This window comes from Leuciscus leuciscus (genome assembly GCF_965113295.1).
Source record: "Leuciscus leuciscus genome assembly, chromosome: 10".
Taxonomy (NCBI): domain Eukaryota; kingdom Metazoa; phylum Chordata; class Actinopteri; order Cypriniformes; family Leuciscidae; genus Leuciscus; species Leuciscus leuciscus.
The window spans coordinates 42298436-42317003 of NC_138734.1; the positions used below are offsets into that span (position 1 = coordinate 42298436).

The following is an 18568-nucleotide window of genomic DNA, read 5'->3' on the forward strand; positions in this document are numbered from 1 at the left end:
TCCATCCATCTATCCATCCATCCATCCATCCATTGTGTAGTTATATCTATATATCGTCCTGTCTATCTGTCTTTTGTTTTGTATAACGTTCGTTAAATCTATTGTGCGTTATATCTATCTATTTGAATTTCCATCATTCCATCTGAATATCGATCTATCGATGAGAGACAGAGTTCTTGATGCTTTTCTGGCCATTTTTGTGCTTCTCTATATAATTGAGCTTTTCTGTCATGACCAGAGCTGCACCCGTCCCGTCCTCATCAAAGAGAGAGAGAGGAATGCACTCATTTATTCCTCCATCTCTCTCTCTCTCTCTCTCTGTGTGTGTCTCGTCTCGCTGTACCACTGCTGTATCAGTCATGACACTCACTCACGTAACCTGTTCTCATAAACACACACTCACAGCATCACAAACACCCTGTAACAGTTCTAAAGGTGAGTGTATGTGCTCTGTGAGTGTGTGTTTGAGCTGCATTCATGTCCCTCCACACACACACGAGAGTCATTCTGAACCGCATGTTTCATTCCAATGATTCATTTGAACTGATTCACTGAAAACTTGACTGTAGTGGGTTTTATTTTTCACTGTTCCCATGGTCCACTTTGTGCTTTGGCCATGTAGTCAGAACAGATGTTTGTCTTTCCTGTAAAGCACATAAAATGGGCATTAAATGAACACAGATGATACAGACAGTATATATACAGTGTGTATATACTAGCCTATAGTGAGAGAGGTCGCAGAAGAACATGTGTGTGTGACCAGCAGGTCTGCACATGCCGTGAACCGCAGACTAAAATTCCCCTCTTTACACTAATACACACACTCTCTACAATCTGGATGTGAATTCCCAAACATGTACATACACTCTTTGAGTGACTCATCACCTCCAGTATCCCATCATTCACTGGGGCGAACCCACCTGCAGATGATAAAGAACCGCTTGTTCTCTCGCTCTGTGTGTGTGTGTGTGTGTGTGTGTGTGTGTGTGTGTGTGTGTGTGTGTGTGTGTTCTCACAGCATCAGGAAACATAGTTATGCTTTGTTCTCACAGCATCTACCGACTTATCGTTCAATCTATCATTTAATCTATCGTTGTATCTATCTATCAATCTAACAGTTCAAAAGTTTGGGATCTGTAAGATTTTGAAATGTTTTTAAAAGAAGTCTCTTCTGCTCAACAAAAAATACAGTAAAAACAGTAAAATGATGAAAAATGTATTACAATTTAAAACACCTGTTTTCTATGTGAATATATAATAAAGTGTAATTTATTCCTGTGATCAAAGCTGAATTGCCAGCATCATTACTCCAGTCTTCAGTGTCACATGATCCTTCAGAAATCACTCTAATATGATGATTTGATGCTCAAGAAACATTTATGATTATTATCAGTGTTGAAAACAGTTGCGCTGCTTAATATTAAACCTTGATTTTATCTGAAATAGAATCTTTTGTAACATTATAAATGTCTTTACTAGTCACTTTTGATCAACGTAATGCATCCATGCTGAATAAAAGTACTAATTTCTTTCCTAAATTAGTTTCATCTCCTATTTCTATCTATCGTTTTGTATTAAATGATGTTTGTGTATTTATTATTCTGCTGAACATGTGATATTTTCTCAGTTTAAGTGTGTTTAGTGCTGCGCTCAGCATTTCTCTCCGCTGGTGTGTTGTGAATCTTTGATAATGTTCGAGACAGATTTCCCAGCAGTCCTCGGCAGCTGTGTGCTGTGTTTTAATCACAGAGTTTCATAACACTTTAGATGTGGTCTGTGTGTGTGTGTGCAGGCTGTCAGTGAGAAAATCATATAACCCTTTGAACGCTTAGACAAAGTGAGGTTTCTGTCAGTCACTTTTTCTAATGGGAGATCACAGGTGTTTATTTTCTTGTATATGCCCTGAGGTTCATTTTATGTTGCTACTTTTCATTGAGGGATTATGTTCTTCAATCAGAGTTAATGCCACATTTAATTTGTCATAAAGTTAGTTGTCATAAGTACAGTCCATTAGGTTGTGCATCTTGCTGTCGATCGCTCAGCTGACAAAACATTTAAAATCAGTGAAAGTGAGGCTGTTGTCCACTGGAAATGTTGTGTAAATATGTATTTTTAGAGTCGACGACCCTGACTAAGTTCAGTAGAGGACTCAGTCGTGGGAAACATGCATTCTGAAGCATCTCAAGTGTAGAAATTAAATCAAAGATGCATTTAAAACAGCTGACCATGGAAATGAAGCTGCCCACACACTGTTCTGAGGAGAGCGGAGGAGAAGAGAGGCATGTGCATGAAAAAGTTTTTGGGTAATGGACCATTTTCACATTTCCAGGGCTCTCAGAAGTGGAAATTATCATCAGATAAACTTCTATCGTTTATATAAGAAAACTCCTGTTTACACCTGGTCACTGCGTGCGTTTTCTCTGAAGGGATTTCGATCTGATTGTGTAAATGACGTCCGAATCGGGATTTGAATCCGATCACTCAAACCTGTCCTGGAGGAGATCTGAGATTAAACTGGACCGGTGTAAATGCATTTGTTTGTTGAAACCACGAATGCGTATTTTACTCCCAAAACGTTCAAAAATGAACGTGTGAGAGTGTATTATTGGCGATTTCCGATGTGAATAACTGGAAGCGCATCATCACAGTCTGTGTAAAGGGTCTATTGAACGTTTTTGATATAACTTTTTAAAAATGTATTTTCATTCACTGTTGAAATAATTGAAGTGAATTAACATTTCAGTTCAGTATTGATTGTTTGCACCGGTAATCTGTAGTTGGGGGTAAGGTTTTCTGCAAGTTCACCATTGCTGGGGAAGAGCTAGATATCTGCCACAAATTAACTTTGTGTTTGATGCAAATAAGCAGTTTTCGCAGGAGAGATGTAGTTGACTGTGGCCGAGTCTTTGACAAAGCCTGGAGGAATCTAGCCATCCGTCCCCTCCCCCCCTCTCTCTCTCTGTGTGTGTGTGTGTGTGTGTGTGTGGTGGTGGAGGGGGGGACACTGGGACCAGCCGGTGACCTCAGTCCGAAAGAATGTCCCCGTTTACTCAGACCTCTCTCTCTCGCTCTCTCTCTCTCTCTCTCTCTCTCTCTCTCTCTCTCTCTCTCTCTCTCTCTCTCTCGCTCTCTCTCTCTCTTTCTTTTTGTGTTCAGTTTTGAAATCTCAGTGATCTCAACGTCGTTTGTTGTGTTAACACGCGTCCACATCTAACTTTGGCATCTCATTAAAAAAATTAAAAATAAATAAATTCGTATTCTCTGAACCATTTACACCTTTTTATTGTATTTTCTGAGGATATTTTGAGTGGTTCTCGACCAAACCTGCACTCATGCTAGAGTGATCTGGATGGTTGCTAATAGAGATGAAACAGTATGAAAATTTCATATCATGATCATAGTGACCAAAATAATCAATTTTGTAATAATCAATTGTTAAAATGTGCTGGAAATTTTCAAAAAGTACTGATACACCCGCTGAAATAATTTCAATAATTTTCAATTTTTATGTTGAAAACCAACTTTTTTTGTTTAGTTTTTTTGCATAAAAATTTAAATATCAAAAACGATGGCTGGATATTGGTTGGGTGACTTGCAAGTTATCTAAAAACATGCACAAAATGTTCAAATAAAGTTCCAGCCGGTGTAAATCGTGTGTTTGCACCCCTAATTGAAAATCTTTCCTCACGTCTGTGTGTGAATCGCGCTTTATCACTCTGAATCACGTCGGGTGTTCGTGTCTCTGTCGGGCCACTGGCTGTTTGAATGTGGCAAGTGCATAAATTTTGCGAAGGTTGAAAAGAAACGAGATGTCTGCCTTGAGCGCTGTAAATGAAGGGACGGGGAAAGGGGTCAGTCTGATTTATGTGTGTGTGTGTGTGTGTGTGAGGGAGAGAGGGAGAGAGAAAGACAATGATGAGTGTTTTGTGTTTTCTGTGTGTGTTTGAATACAGAGGTCTTACTCTCGTTCAGTCAGACGAGCAGCATAAAGTCAGATCGCTGCTTCTGTCCAAGAAACGCCCATTTAGACACAAACAGTCTGACCAATCACAGTCTGCACTTGTTTTCAGGCTGGTATAAACCTGTGCGTCTTGATTGTAAGGGTGTGTTCACGCTTGGCATGTTTGGTTGGATTAAAACGAACCCTGGTGCGATTGCTCTGTTAGTGCGGGTCGTTTGAGTAAGTGTAAACGAACTTCCTAACGAACTCTGGTGCGGTTCGAATGAAATCTGAATGCAACACGGACCAAAGACATGTAAACTAGGGATGCACCGATAGGACAGTTTTGTCCAATAACTGATAATTCTTTATATTTGAAAGTCGATAACCGATATATTCTGATCTAAATCCAAATTTTTATATAATTTTTGAGAGCCTGATTACAAAAACAAAAGTCTCACTATTAAAGCTGCCGTCGGCAAGTCTGGCAGATTGGGTCGATTAGCCAAAATTTTGAATGTTTACAACTCTCATGCCCCTCCCCACTACCAGCGAGCACCCTCCCATCGAGGTCGTGCTCGTCAGTGCGTCACTGTGCGTGTGTACCTGATTTTCTGTGAACGCGTCCGTCTCTTCAGCATCTATCAACACCATGGACTCGGAGGTAGGCTGCCCTGGCTAATCTATCCATAGATAGCAATAACCGAGGAATTGGAAGCTTGTTAGTAGATTTTCTCTCCGCCATCACGCCTCATGCAATCTCCAGGCGAACTTCAGGCGTGGCGTGTGCATGTGATATTAACGTGCGCGAGTGAGGGGGATCTGTGGCGTGTGCACGACCTGTGATTGACAGTCAGATATCACACCCCCCTGCGCTGATTGGACCTGATGAAGCGGGAGCGCTGGATTTTTGCTAAACAAATAACACGCTCCAGGTGGAGTTAGAAGCTCGGGTTTTTTCTAAAACCACCTTATTTATGTCGTTCTGTCGGATTATAGTGTCGATTACACTGAATATGATCAAAAAAATGTTGCCGACGGCAGCTTTAAAATTCATGTCCCAAGCACACAATTATAATGTTCTCATTATAATATTATTATTATATCGCCTGTATGACAGACTTGCACTGCACATGTTGCACTGAACTGTATCCAATCATGTTTCAAGCAGTTCAAAACCATCAGTGCGAGTCTGAAGTGTCTCAGCTGGAGGAAATAATCCACTATTTATCAGCTTTAATATATCGATAACAACAACCTGAATTTAAAAATGTATTAGTTGATACCGATATGGTGCTTGATATATCACGCATCCCTAATGTAGGCGAACCAAAAACAGGACATGATGTCACAAGGTGCAACACTAAAAAGGACAGAAGGCTCAAGCATATTTGTATAGAAGTTAAAATAGTTAATAAAATTAATAAAGAAGGTGAAGTAGTGACCCGACACCGTGTCCTAACTACACGCGACAACACGCGATAAAAGGTTATTTTCCATGTTAATGAGAGTGTGTGTCCTATCCAGCCGCGACGGTGACACACGTCGATCCTACTTTAGAAACGGTTTCTATTTTTCTGTGACGTCGCGCTGGAACAACAAACACAAAGTGTGGCGATGATGATCTCAGGTGCTGTTTATGTGCTTTATTTAATGTTAAAAGCGTGTCATGTGACTTTGAATATCATTTAGTGCTCCAGCTTTGTGGCTGTAAAAGCAACAATGGATAATTCACCTCAGATCTGGAAATTAAACAAATGGAAACAAGAACGTGTTCAAACTGTGAACAAACAAGTGTATTCTTTGACAAAGATTGTCTTAGTAACTCAGTAGCCTGTGTATTTTTAATAATGTTTAAATGATGTAGCCTAATATTAGTGAATTTGATTATGTAGCGACTTATCCATGTTCTTGCAAGTGCCGTCAAGATTACACTCTGGTCCCGCGAGACTCCGCCCACACGCTGTTCTGATTGGCTGACTCCTCCCACACGCTGTTCTGCAGACTCCTCCCACATGCTGTTCTGATTGGCTGACTCCTCCCACACGCTGTTCTGATTGGCTGACTCCTCCCACACGCTGTTCTGATTGACTGACTCCTCCCACACATTGTTCTGATTGGCTGACTCCTCCCACAAGCTGTTCTGATTGGCTGACTCCTCCCACACGCTGTTCTGATTGGCTGACTCCTCCCACACGCTGTTCTGATTCGCTGACTCCTCCCACACGCTGTTCTGATTGGCTGACTCCTCCCACACGCTGTTCTGATTGGCAGTGGGTTTTGATGGATTTTGACGCATCTCGCAGTCGCGTCGCGTCTAGTGTGGACAGACAAATTATTTGTCACTGGAATCTTATCGCGTGTGGTTAAACACACGGTGTCAAGCATACTTGTTTTTTCTCATCAGTAGTCGTGATGCTGTCCAGCACAGTTCAGTTCAGGCATCAGAACCGCGTCTCCTCGCAGCAGATCTTCATTTGTGTGTGACGGAGGGATTCCTGTCGCTGTTTTGACTCCTTTATAAGCTCTTCACGAGTTCTCAGCTGGTCTAAATACTATCATATGTACGTTACACACATACAACAAGCACATTTAACCCAGAACACAGCATTGTTTTGGATGTTCGGTAAGTTCTGTGGTGAAATATACAATCAGGTTGTGAGCATATCCCATGCCTTTAGGTTTGCTTTTAAAATGGCAGTGTGAACGCTAAGCGGACCAGAACTAAATGTTTTTTTGTGTTGTTTTGTTTTTCTGACCGATCGCATCGAATTACGAGTGTGAACACACACCCTAAGAAGCATTTTTGTGTGCATTACACATCAGGTGCTGGTGGTTCTGTGAGTGTGTGTGTGTGTGTGTGTGTTGTGGGAATGAACACAGCTGTCCACTTAACATGCGGCAAAGATAAAAACATATTTCATCCTTTCAATCATTTGATGTTTGCCAGTTAAAAATAATTGCTTGTTTGTTGTGGAAGCTGTTTGTAAACGCACATGGAGTTTCTTCTGTAAGATGAAACTCATTTGAAATGGTACCATTATTTATTTATTTATTTTTTTTCAGGACGGCGACTACGAGGAAAGGCTTTCTATAATGTTAACGGGAAGGTGTACTGTGAAGAGGACTTCCTGGTGAGTCGGAGATTTGCATTCACTTGGAAAAAAAAGGTTTTTCTGGTAACACTATTTTAAGGTGATGTATTTACCCCTTTTCTACATGTGCTTACTATAGTAATAACAGTAAATTACACATAATTACAACTAACCCTAAACCAAACCCTAACTCATAGTAAGTACATGTAGTTAATAATATTACTCAGTATTAAGTACAATGAAACTACGTCACCTTAAAATAAAGGGTAACCAATGGTTTGCTCAACAAGGCTATATTTATTTTACCAAAAATAACTGTGTTTCTTTTTAAAAATGTAATTTGTTCCTGTGATCAAAGCTGAACGTTCAGCATCATTACTCCAGTCTTCAGAGTCACATGATCCTTCACAAATCATTATAATATCATGATTTGCTGCTCAAGAAACATTTATGATTATTATCAGTGTTGAAAACAGTTGTGCTGCTTAATATTTATATTATATATAGATCTTATTTGAAATTGTTTTTTTGTTTTGTTGATTAATTCAATGCATCCTTGCTAAATAAAATATATAAGTATGGAATGTTGTTTTGCAAGAACATGGATATAATTTAATGCAGTGATTACCCCCCCCCCCCCCATCCTTTTTTTTATTTCAAATTTTTGGCATTGCTATAGAAATGTTTTATTTTGAACACAAGCATACGCAAGCTTTTAATCTCATAATTACAGTAATTCTGACACAATGTGACGCATGAATCCATTATAAGGAGGCAGGCAGTGTCTGTCCCTGTCGCTATTGTTGATGCTCGTTCTGTAGAACCTGTTCTCGTCTGCAGTCATGCTGTAGGGTTAGGGTTACACCAGCTGTAGTGTCTCGACAATAAAGCTGCAACGCTCCATTTAATTGAATGTTTCCTGAGAGGGAGGTGGAGAGGAGGGCCGTATTGATTAGCACTCATTAGTGGATGGATGGACGTCAAAGTCTCTTGGGAGAACAGATGCTGTAGATGCTCCCACCTCCCCAATTCACTCCAGTGTGATCTTATTCTGCCTAAAGCCCCACACACACACACACACACACACACACACACACACACACGTCAGGAGAGGTGGGACGATAGCAGATCCATCATTCAGGAATCAACTTCCTGTCTTATATTATTGTCACTAAACTTTCATGTGACAGTCCTGATTATATGGGCAGATGATATATATTTACCAGGACAATTATTTGGTCAATATTTGCGATAGATTTATTTATTTAAATTAATATTTATTGGCACACTTTAGATTCGAGTCCAGTTTTAACTATGTCTAACTATTTACTATGACTTTTGCCTCAATAAACTCCTAATGTCTGCTTATTAATAGTTAGTACGGTAGTTGTTAAGTTTAGGTATTGGGTGATTAAGGGATGTAGAATATGATCATACAGAATAAGGCATTAATATGTGCTTTTTAAGTACTAATAAACACTAATAAACTAGTTAATAGTGAAAATTGGACCCTAAACTAAAGTGTTACCATTTTTTATATATATATATATATATGAAAAACAAGAAAAAAAGAAAAAAAATCTTAAATATTCAATGACAGTGAATTAAAATATTATAATAATATTATATATATATATATGTGTGTGTGTGTATATGTGTGATCTTATTCTGATATATATATATATATATATATATATATATATATATAGATATATATAATTTTGTTGTTATTGTTATTCATATTTGTATTTTGTAAAAAAAAATTATAGCACAGATATCAGCATTGGTATCATCCATTGAAAAAAACAAACACATTAGTCGACCCCTTAATAGATTCATGATTGACCCAAACAGCACTTCTGCTGACGTGACTGGCTGAGGAACGCCGGGGGTCGGGCAGATGGTCCGTCTGATGGGACGGGGTGGGGGGGGTCCTGGTATTGATCAGTCCCTCCCAACCCCACCTGCTGGTCCTCCTCGCGCCACAATTAACGCACAAACACCAAAGAAAAGCATGTTCAGGCGAGTAGTGATGTCATCAGTAGGGAATGAGCCGAGTTCCATCGTTAAAATGTGGCCTTTGGTTCCTTCAATAGAATCCGGAGATCTTGTGTGGCCTTTGCCACTCATTTCCATAGAGCGCATGTTTGAGAACATCTTTACTCTAATGGCTGCGCTCCAAACCCTTGTAACCCTGGTAACCAGGTCAAAACCCTTTTCCGGGACAGATGGCTCCCCTCAGGGTCGTTGCTGGATTTAAGACGCATGCAACCTGTGCGCCATTAAGAACCTCCGAAGACTTTATTCCAGAATGGAGATGTTTTTAATCTCAGGACAGTCTTTTTAGAGGTCTAAACCCTCATGCTGAAGAAGAGGAACCGCTTTGGTTATCCTTCAGGGCGATACCTGTAGTGGCCATCACTTTAATCCGTCGAGTTGAGCTTCTCAGGGATCGTGCGGATGATCAGCTGGGATTTTCTGTTGATGTCTCAAGAGTTTAATCAGAAGACTTGAAGACTTCATAGGGTGTTACTGAAGCTGAGAGAGAGAGAGAGAGAGAGAGAGCGAGATGGGGAGAGAGAGAGAGAGAGCGAGAGAGATGGGGGGAGAGAGAGAGAGAGAGATGGGGGAGAGAGAGATGGAGAGACAGAGTGTGTGTGTTCTCTTGGGGAGAGAGAGAGAGAGAGAGAGAGAGAGAGAGAGAGCCCTCTTCAGACCAGTTCAATAAATTGATGTTGCTCAGTGATTTGTGGACGTTTTTGGAATTAGATATTTTTTTGCATTTTGGAAGTTGACATGAGAGGTGGTGCAGTGTGACATGCTATGTTTTATCATATATGTTTATATTATAAATGTATTTAGTTCGTTATTTATTCAATATAATATTATTTTAATATTTTGTGTAATATTTCTTTTTAGATATTTTACTTCTTCTTTACTTACTTATTTTTCTCATAAACATGAATTATTTGTTGATAAGATATATTTATTTGTATTAAAAAATATTATAATTTATTTCTACTTGCATAATATTTATATCGCATTTTATAATATTACTAAATAAGTAAAATATCTCAGCCAAATCTTCTTAATAAACATCTAAATGATTGTGCACTTGAAAAAAATTTATCTATAGGCGCGTTTCCATTACAGATTTGCGCAAAACTTTTTAAATATTGACAAAAAACTATTGCGAAATTATGGCGTTTCCATTAACCGATGTTATGCGACTAAAACTAAATAAGTAAATATAAGTAAAATCATACCAGAAACCATGGCAACAGACGTTGGTAGGATTATGTATATCCCAGCCAGCACTAGCCATTATTATTAATGGAAGGAGATGTATGTGTGTTTTCCAAGCATTAATGGTAAGAAACGACCCTTATTATACTTGTGAGCGGCTCATATGAGGTGTTTCTGGGTGTTTCTCCTGCAGATCTGCTTCGAGGTCTTGATTGTGGCATTTATTTGAGGTTTAGAATCCATTATTCCTGTAATTATTTTGTCTTTTATGAGTTTAATAAAGAGCTCTGTCTCGTATTCTGTCCAAACTCACCGCGTCGTCTACGTCAGGTGACCTGGAAATGCGCAAAAACTGTTTCCATTGTAGTTTTGCGAAATATTTATTTTTAGAATTGCCTGAAAAACCTCATGCGAGCGGAAAACTTTTTTGCGATAAATGGTAATTTTTGTGAAATTGACGTGTTTCCATTGGGCGTATTTTCAATTCGGAATTTGAAGGCTAATGGAAACGCGGCTTATGACTCCTCAGTAAATTTCATTCACACACATTTGGAAGCATTTGGACATATAAAAGTTTGGGGTAAGATAAAAAAAATGTATAAATAATTCTTCAGCAAGGATGCATTAAATTGATCACTGATCTGAAGTGTGTGTTGCTGATCAAATATGATGTTCATCTTATCTGTGGTGTTTTCTTCTATAGTATTCCGGCTTCCAGCAGACAGCGGAGAAGTGCTTCATGTGTGGACACCTCATCATGGAGATGGTACGAGTTCAGTTCCACCCGGTGCTTTTGCACTGTTACTATTGCTCTAATTTATCAGAGGAAGGACCGCTTGTCATTTCAATTAGTTTTACCATTTTAAATAAATGTGGAACCAAAAATGGATTATCAAAGCGGGATAATCTCTTGAAATACTCCGGCTCAGTGATGTGTGTCTATACTTGGATACAGAAATGATGTTATTGTGTCTCATTAGTGCTGCATCATCAGCCCACGGCCGTCTCACCTGTGTGTGTGTGTGTGTGTGTGTGTGTGTGTGTGTGTGTGTGTGTGTGTGTGTGTGTGTTGCAGATCCTGCAGGCTCTGGGAAAGTCGTATCATCCAGGCTGTTTCCGCTGTGTCGTGTGTAAGGAGGGTCTGGACGGCGTTCCTTTCACCGTGGATGTGGAAGACAACATCTACTGTGTGAAAGACTACCACACGTGAGTCATATCCTCACGCTCACCCTGTTTTAGATTTCATAGCCAAGGTGTTTTTGTATAATAATGAATATTCATAACATCTAGCATAGGGATGGGACGATTACCGGTTTCACTATAAACCACGATAAAATGTACTGACGGTTAGTATTATCGTTTAAAATTGAATTATCATTAAAACCGTGTTTGATTATCGTGATTTTAATAACTCACTGTAAATCCTGTCCTGTCAGCAACAGGCTGGCGCCGGCGCAGCGCACAATGTTGTTGTTTTTTTATTCGAGAAGGAATGGCGGAAGGCAAATTAATGTTTTAAATCTTACCCGTTTATAAATTTATTTTGTAGAGCGTACAAAACAATCATCCAGACAAGATGATCACACAAATATCATCAAACTTAGTAAACAATAAATCAACTCTGATTTCATTTTCAACACAATCAAAAACGGAGACGCAAGACGGCAAGTTGTATTTGAATGAAACGAGAGAGCGCGTCCGTGATGTGGGCTGTGTCATAATGCGTTGCTATTGACGACGGTCATTTTAAGGAAGGACATGCCACAGAATATAATCTTGCTTAAAGAAGTGCATAGAGCTGCTTGTTTTATTTGTTGTTTGTTGATTTTCAAATATAAAACTTGTTGAAATGTCTTCAATGTGAGCATTAGTTATTTTTGAACACTTTCATCTCGTTTGAACAAAACCGTGATAATATTGATAATGAGATAATAATTGATAATAATTTGGTCACTATTATCGTGATATGAACTTTTCATAGCGTCCCATCCCTAATCTAGCATTATTATAGAGAGCAACAGTCGGGTCCCGGAAGCAAAAACTCCACTCATGTTCTCCACAGAGAAATAGATTTTGAGCAATAATTTCTCAACGGTTTCTTCTCAAATCAATATTTTTATGTGGTGAAAAGCGTCAAATGTGCAATATCCCATAAATGTCCGTCTTGTTTGACCTTGTTCGTTCGTCAAGGCTCAAAGCTGCTGGCTAGAAACTGTTTTTCTCAGCAGAAGATCAAATCAACATTTCATGTTTATTTGTTTACTTGTGTTCAATGTCATAAGCGAGATATTGTACATCCAGCCGCAAAATGCAATTACATAATGTGGTTTTATGTGTCTTCATCTCCACAGGGTTTTTGCTCCTAAATGTGCCTCGTGTAACCAGCCGATCCTCCCAGCACAGGTACAAGAGTTTGAGGACAGTAATACTGACTGAATGTTGAGGTCACGCTTCAGGACAGAGGTTAACTAGCTGTGTGTGTGTGTGTGTGTGTGTGTGTGTGTGTGTTCGTAGGGTTCAGAGGAGACTGTACGGGTGGTGTCCATGGATAAAGATTATCATGTGGAATGCTATCACTGTGAGGTAATTCAGACTCGTTCATAAGTCAGTGGTTATTGCTGTGAACTACAGGTTGCAGGATCAATCCCTGGTTTAACCTCATGCTATATCACTGGTTTACTGTGATTCGCTCAGAGGAAAGTGCGTCTGGTAAATGGCACCTAACGAGGGGTCATGTTTGCACTCCTGGACAATGCTCTGGAGTTATGTAAGATGTGTTCTGTGTGTATTAGGCCTCGGCTCGGGTATAAATGTGCATTAATATTGTGAATCATTGACTGATGACATTCAGCTAAACTGTGAGTCTGAGAGGTAAAGTGTTCACTTAAACGCGCTTCTCAAAGACTCAAACATCTCAGACTTATTCATTATGAAAGCTCAGTTTTTCTGCTAAAGCGGTTTTTGTGCTCCAGTATGATCTTAATATTTTATTAACATATAATTTTAGTAATATTTTGATTGATATTCAAGTAATTTTTTTTTTTTAGCAACCCAAAAAAACTGTCAATGAGCAGATGGTTATCATATACATTAATATAATATATTTTTTAATTATTAAAATTAAGATTATGAAAAATTTATGTAATATAGGCCCTATATTTAATATAAAAAATAAACAGTTTTTTATATCTAATTATATCTAATTATATATATATATATATATATATATATATATATATCAGAAATATATATTTTTATTCAAAATTAATATAATTATTTTCTATTATTTGTTTGTAAAATTAATATTAAATATATTAAACAATATAAATGTATTCTAAACAATATAAAAATAAAAATGACATATACTGTATGTGAGAGAGAGAGAGAGAGAGAAAGTGTGTGTGTGTGTGTGTGTGTGTGTGTGTGCTTCAATTGATTACTTTTACATCTCTTATCTTTCCCTTATCACGAAAATATGTCTTCCAATTCACAATTTAAACAAAATTGTCATGTGACAGGGTTGAGATTAGGGTGATAGGTTGAAGGCCTTGTCAAAACACTGAATCCATATTTGTTTTTCATGGTAATTTATTTACAATCCAAACCGCAGTTCTGGATTTCTTCCTCTAGCTCTGGATTTCCCCGACTGGCTCGCAGGAATTTCCATGTAAAAAAGAAGCGTTGTTCATTAAATGATTTACAGTGTCGGTCCTGCCACAAGAGTGATGTTGATGATGATGATTCACTGTATTCTGGTGCATGAAAAGGCCTTTTATCGGGCCTGACTTCCTTTCTGTCAAACATGCTGAGAAATAACACGTGTGTTGCAGGATTGTGGTCTTCAGTTGAACGATGAAGAGGGGCATCGCTGTTACCCGCTGGAGGGGCACTTGCTGTGCCACCGATGCCATCTGCACCGGCTAAAGACCCCTGGACCAACACACCCGCCCCCGAGCTACCCGCTACACGTCACTGAACTGTGAACACATGGACTCGCGCTGAAGAAGAGAACAGGTGTGACGACAAGCCCGAACAATGAACAGGGGAATCGGTCTACGTATTTCCACTTGTTTGGGGTTTATATGACCAACCAGGGAGGCTTTTATTATTACTCTCATCCCTCATCACCTTCTTCCTCACACGTTCCGGTCTGGTTCGCTGTATCGAGGGGTTTTCGCCTCGGTCGCGACCCAGAATGCACTGCGGCAGGGGAACGTGTCCTCTGAACGCCAGACAACAGCACTGAACACACACAGACTGAGATTACGACTTCTTGTGCCTTCATCGAATATCCCGTCACCTCGCTCACTGCCTTCGACATGCACCATTTCTGTATGCGTGTGTGTGTGTGTGTCGTGCCAAGCTGCCCGGGTCTTTAAAGGGACAGTTCACTAAAAATGAAGTGCATTGATCATTCATTCACACTCATGTTGCTTCGAAACCGGTATGACTTTTATTTATTAAAAATGCCTTTTTAAGCCAAGACACTACTGGCAGAACCATTGTTTTTCATGCACGGGTTCATTTTGAGGCTCTTTTGTGTCCATAACATGTTTTTATTTAGACTGGTTGAACGAAAACATCCAAAACACACAGTGTTTATGTTATTACACTTTCTCCATTTGTGTCTATAGATTTCAGTTACAACGCATAATATTTAAAGGCTGTTTTCTCAAATTGAGACAAAATAACAAGAAAAAATTGAGACAACGACTAAATAGCAACAAGAAATTTGAAAACCAATGTTCAGATTTCTATTCTTGAAATGTATGCAAATGAGCGCATATTTAATTAGATAATTCCTCATTTGCATATTCAGAAAACGTATAATTCCGAACTATTGTCTCAGTTTACTGTGATTAATCAACTGGGGGATATTATAGTGATATCTGTTAGCTAATATTTTACCCTGAGGTGTCGTGTACAGTTTTGGAATGACATGAGCGTGAGTGAATAATAGTGAACTGTCCCTTTAAGCATCAAGTAAATGCGTAAACTGGTGGCGGCAGTGGGCCGAACACTGATGCATCACTGGCGTCTTCTTCTTGTGAAACCTGCTGCATATAGCAGGACTAACTGATGTATATTTTGCAGAAGTCTGACTTTGAGTCTCTCTGGCCGGAGTCAGAGAGGCCGTTACGACCTGACACCAGCACAACGGGGTCGGATCTGTGAACACTGGTTTGTCTCCGGATGAGGTGCCTTTCTGCCTTACATATTCCTTACCGTGGAGGAGACGCACTGTAACGTGTCTCAGGAGACTCTGAAGGGACTCTGATGTGCGCCGGGGTCAAAGGTCAAGCCTGGATGTGCTGGACTCAACCAGGCCTGCTAGAGATTACCTGCATTTGTCCTGCAGTCAGTGTGTGTGTGTGTTTGTGTGTGACGCGCTGTCCAAATCAGCCGCGATGCAATCAAGCTACGAGCAACAGAACGTTTTGCACATGTCAGAGTAATAAAGTCATGAAAACGTGGAAGTCTGGGAATGATGTAATGATCAAAACGAAATGAAAGCTCTCTTATTTTTTTATTAGATTCACATGAATGAAAATTCGGTGCCGCTGGAAGCTTATTGCATTGCATCTGGTTAGGACGTGTTGTGAGTGTGTTCGTCTGTGTGTGTAGTTGTGTATATGTTCATGTACACTAGTGGCTGGGCCGCTGTGTGTGTGTGTGTGTGTGTGTGTGTGTGTGTGTGTGTGTGTGTGTGTGTGTGTTCCATATACAGTGACCCTGATAAGTATTTACACACTTAAAAACATCTGAATGTCATTGCATTACACTCTTCGGAAAACAAAGTTCTATATAGAACTTCTTAAAGAACCCTTTATGCCAAAAAGGTTTGAAATGTCTTAAATGATCGCGTTAAGGCCCTTTCACACCGGATGCGTAACGGAAAAACGAATAGTTCGTGTGCGAATAGTTCGCGTCAAAACCGTTCACATCGGCCGCGACGCGAATTTGTGACGTCTGTGACGTTCAGAGCTTCAACATTCCAAAACTTTCGCTCCGACAGCTGAGAAAACATGGACACATCATCATCATCATCATCATCATCATCATCCAGTGATGACGAGCTGTTCATTTGCTTTAAAAGACAGAAAAGAAGGTTTTGGGTGCAGCCGATCTTACAGAACAGAGAGTCTGAAGGAGAGTATATGCTAATGTGCACTTTTAGTTTCCTTTTCCTCTCTCCTTTCTCTCACATCGGTGTCCCTGAGGTTTTCCCACAGTGTTTTTGCGTCTTCAGCTAAACACAGTTTGTTTTGTAATGCCAATACACATTACATGTAACAAGTTAAAATCATTCGACTAGAAACTGTAGATATCACACAAAGAATGTATACTAAAAGCAGCCCTAAATAGTCTCACTACATTTTGTTACATGTTCAAAGTAAACACGGTCTCTGTCTCTATCTTTGACGATAATAGTGTTAGCTTTCTATCCCAGATGTAGTTTAGCCTGCTAGCCTTCACAGCACAGGACTATACAACTATCACACTACATACACACTACACACAGTCGTGATAACCGAGTTGGTTGGCAATGCTACGCCACACATTGTCTTTGAAATCGTTGTCCTTGTAGTCTGTGATTGGCTGAAGCCTTTTCTGTCGCCGCAAAAGTAAAAAAAAAAAAATCGTCATCGAAGTGAAAAAAATAAAAGTCGTTCAAAAAATAAAACCATCGCGCAAATTATTTGTGCGTCAAAATCGCGTCCAGTGTGAAAGGGCCTTAATTTTTTGCAGTGGCATGTTTACGAGCTGTTTAACTCATGAAATAAATGAAAACAAAAATCCGTAAATGATGGAACCTCTAAAAGGTTCTATAAACTCTATGAAGTGCCTGATGGAATCCTGCGGGTTCTCATATAGAACCGTTTCTTCTAAGAGTGTAAATCAAAATATCAATGCAAGTGTCATTCATTATGAAGACACTTCGGACACAAAAAGGCGTTTGTCAGGTTTGAAATGCTAAAACATTAGATCTAGTCAGTGAAATCTGACATCATGCATGCACTAAAACCACCAGCTGATCCTGACAGATCCCGAGGTGTCCGTGTTCAGACCGTGTGAAGCGTGTAATGCTCGTCTGTCTGTGATACTACTGACCTGAGAAGATCTGATACAGAGCATCGCTTCTTCTCTGACTGTAAAAGCTTGTGATGTACTCGTGTGAAGATGTGTGTCACATCTCGTCATCCCGACCCGCTTTTAGTGGTTTCCCGCAGATTTAGCTCAAGCAATATTCTGGATGAATGCCGTCGACTCCCAGAGAAAAGCATTATTCACACCAGCTGATGTACTTTCTATGGTAATCGACAGCATTGAACATTCCTTTAAACAGTTCAGTAACATTATTATTCCGCTTTCTGATCATTCCCACCAGTGTGTTGTTTTTCTAAAGTGCGTAATATTTCTCTCCACGTTGTCTTAATCCACTTTTTAAAACGTACTACTATTGTATAGCACAACGCTAGAGTCCCTGTACATAAACAGTGTAGAACGTGTTTCCCGCATTTATCGGAGACTCCACCAATGGTAGCTTTCCTTCAGTTAGTTCTTAAGAAAATGCACATCTTACGTTCTGTTGCATCACCTTTTTTTTTTTTTTTATCGTACAATGTTTCGATTTCCTAGATATTTCATAAATAAAGAAAAGGCAAAGTAGATTTATTTATCTAAACGTGAAAAAGTTTAAAGTTATTTAATGTATGAAAAGTCGGGGTGTATCATTTAACCGTAGATTTATGTAATCTGCTTTTTCAATAAAGTGGTTTTTTCTAGTTAACTTAAACTGTGTGTCTGTGATGTTATTTGTGTCGGTTCACAAACTCACGCTCATTTAGAGGTATTTATCATTATTTTGTTAATAACAAAATAAAATAGGAAAAAATTTTGTCACTCCAGGCATTTCTAATAAAAACACTTTATTTTACGGTGTCCTTGTGACATGTAGTTACTATAGTAATAACTATAAATTATGCATGATTACATGCAACTAACTCTAAACCACATCTAATCCTAATCCTATAGTATAGTTAATTAATATTACTTAAATGTACAATTACACTGTAACACGGACACCTTAAAATAAAGTGTAAATTATTTTTGTCATATATATATATTTATATAGTACCAGTCAAAGTTTGGAAACATTACTAATTTTAATGTTTTTGAAAGAAGTCTTATATTACAGAAGAAAAAAAACTAATATTGTGAAAATAATTTAAAATAATGGTTTACTATTTTAATATACTTTAAAATATAATTTATTTACAATTAC

The 18568-nt window shown here is 38.9% G+C and overlaps 1 protein-coding gene across 1 annotated transcript in view; it reads left to right on the top strand.

Moving 5' to 3' along the window:
- The window catches only part of wtip (WT1 interacting protein), a 34788-nt gene extending 16709 nt beyond the window's left edge, over positions 1-18079 (top strand). The window contains exons 3-8 of the mRNA XM_082181356.1: positions 7007-7074; positions 10985-11047; positions 11357-11487; positions 12633-12684; positions 12796-12864; positions 14112-18079. Of these exons, the coding sequence (XP_082037482.1) occupies positions 7007-7074; positions 10985-11047; positions 11357-11487; positions 12633-12684; positions 12796-12864; positions 14112-14264 (536 nt within the window). The 3' untranslated portion in view covers positions 14265-18079. The remainder of the gene's footprint in view (positions 1-7006; positions 7075-10984; positions 11048-11356; positions 11488-12632; positions 12685-12795; positions 12865-14111) is intronic.
- Positions 18080-18568: the final 489 nt, after the last annotated feature.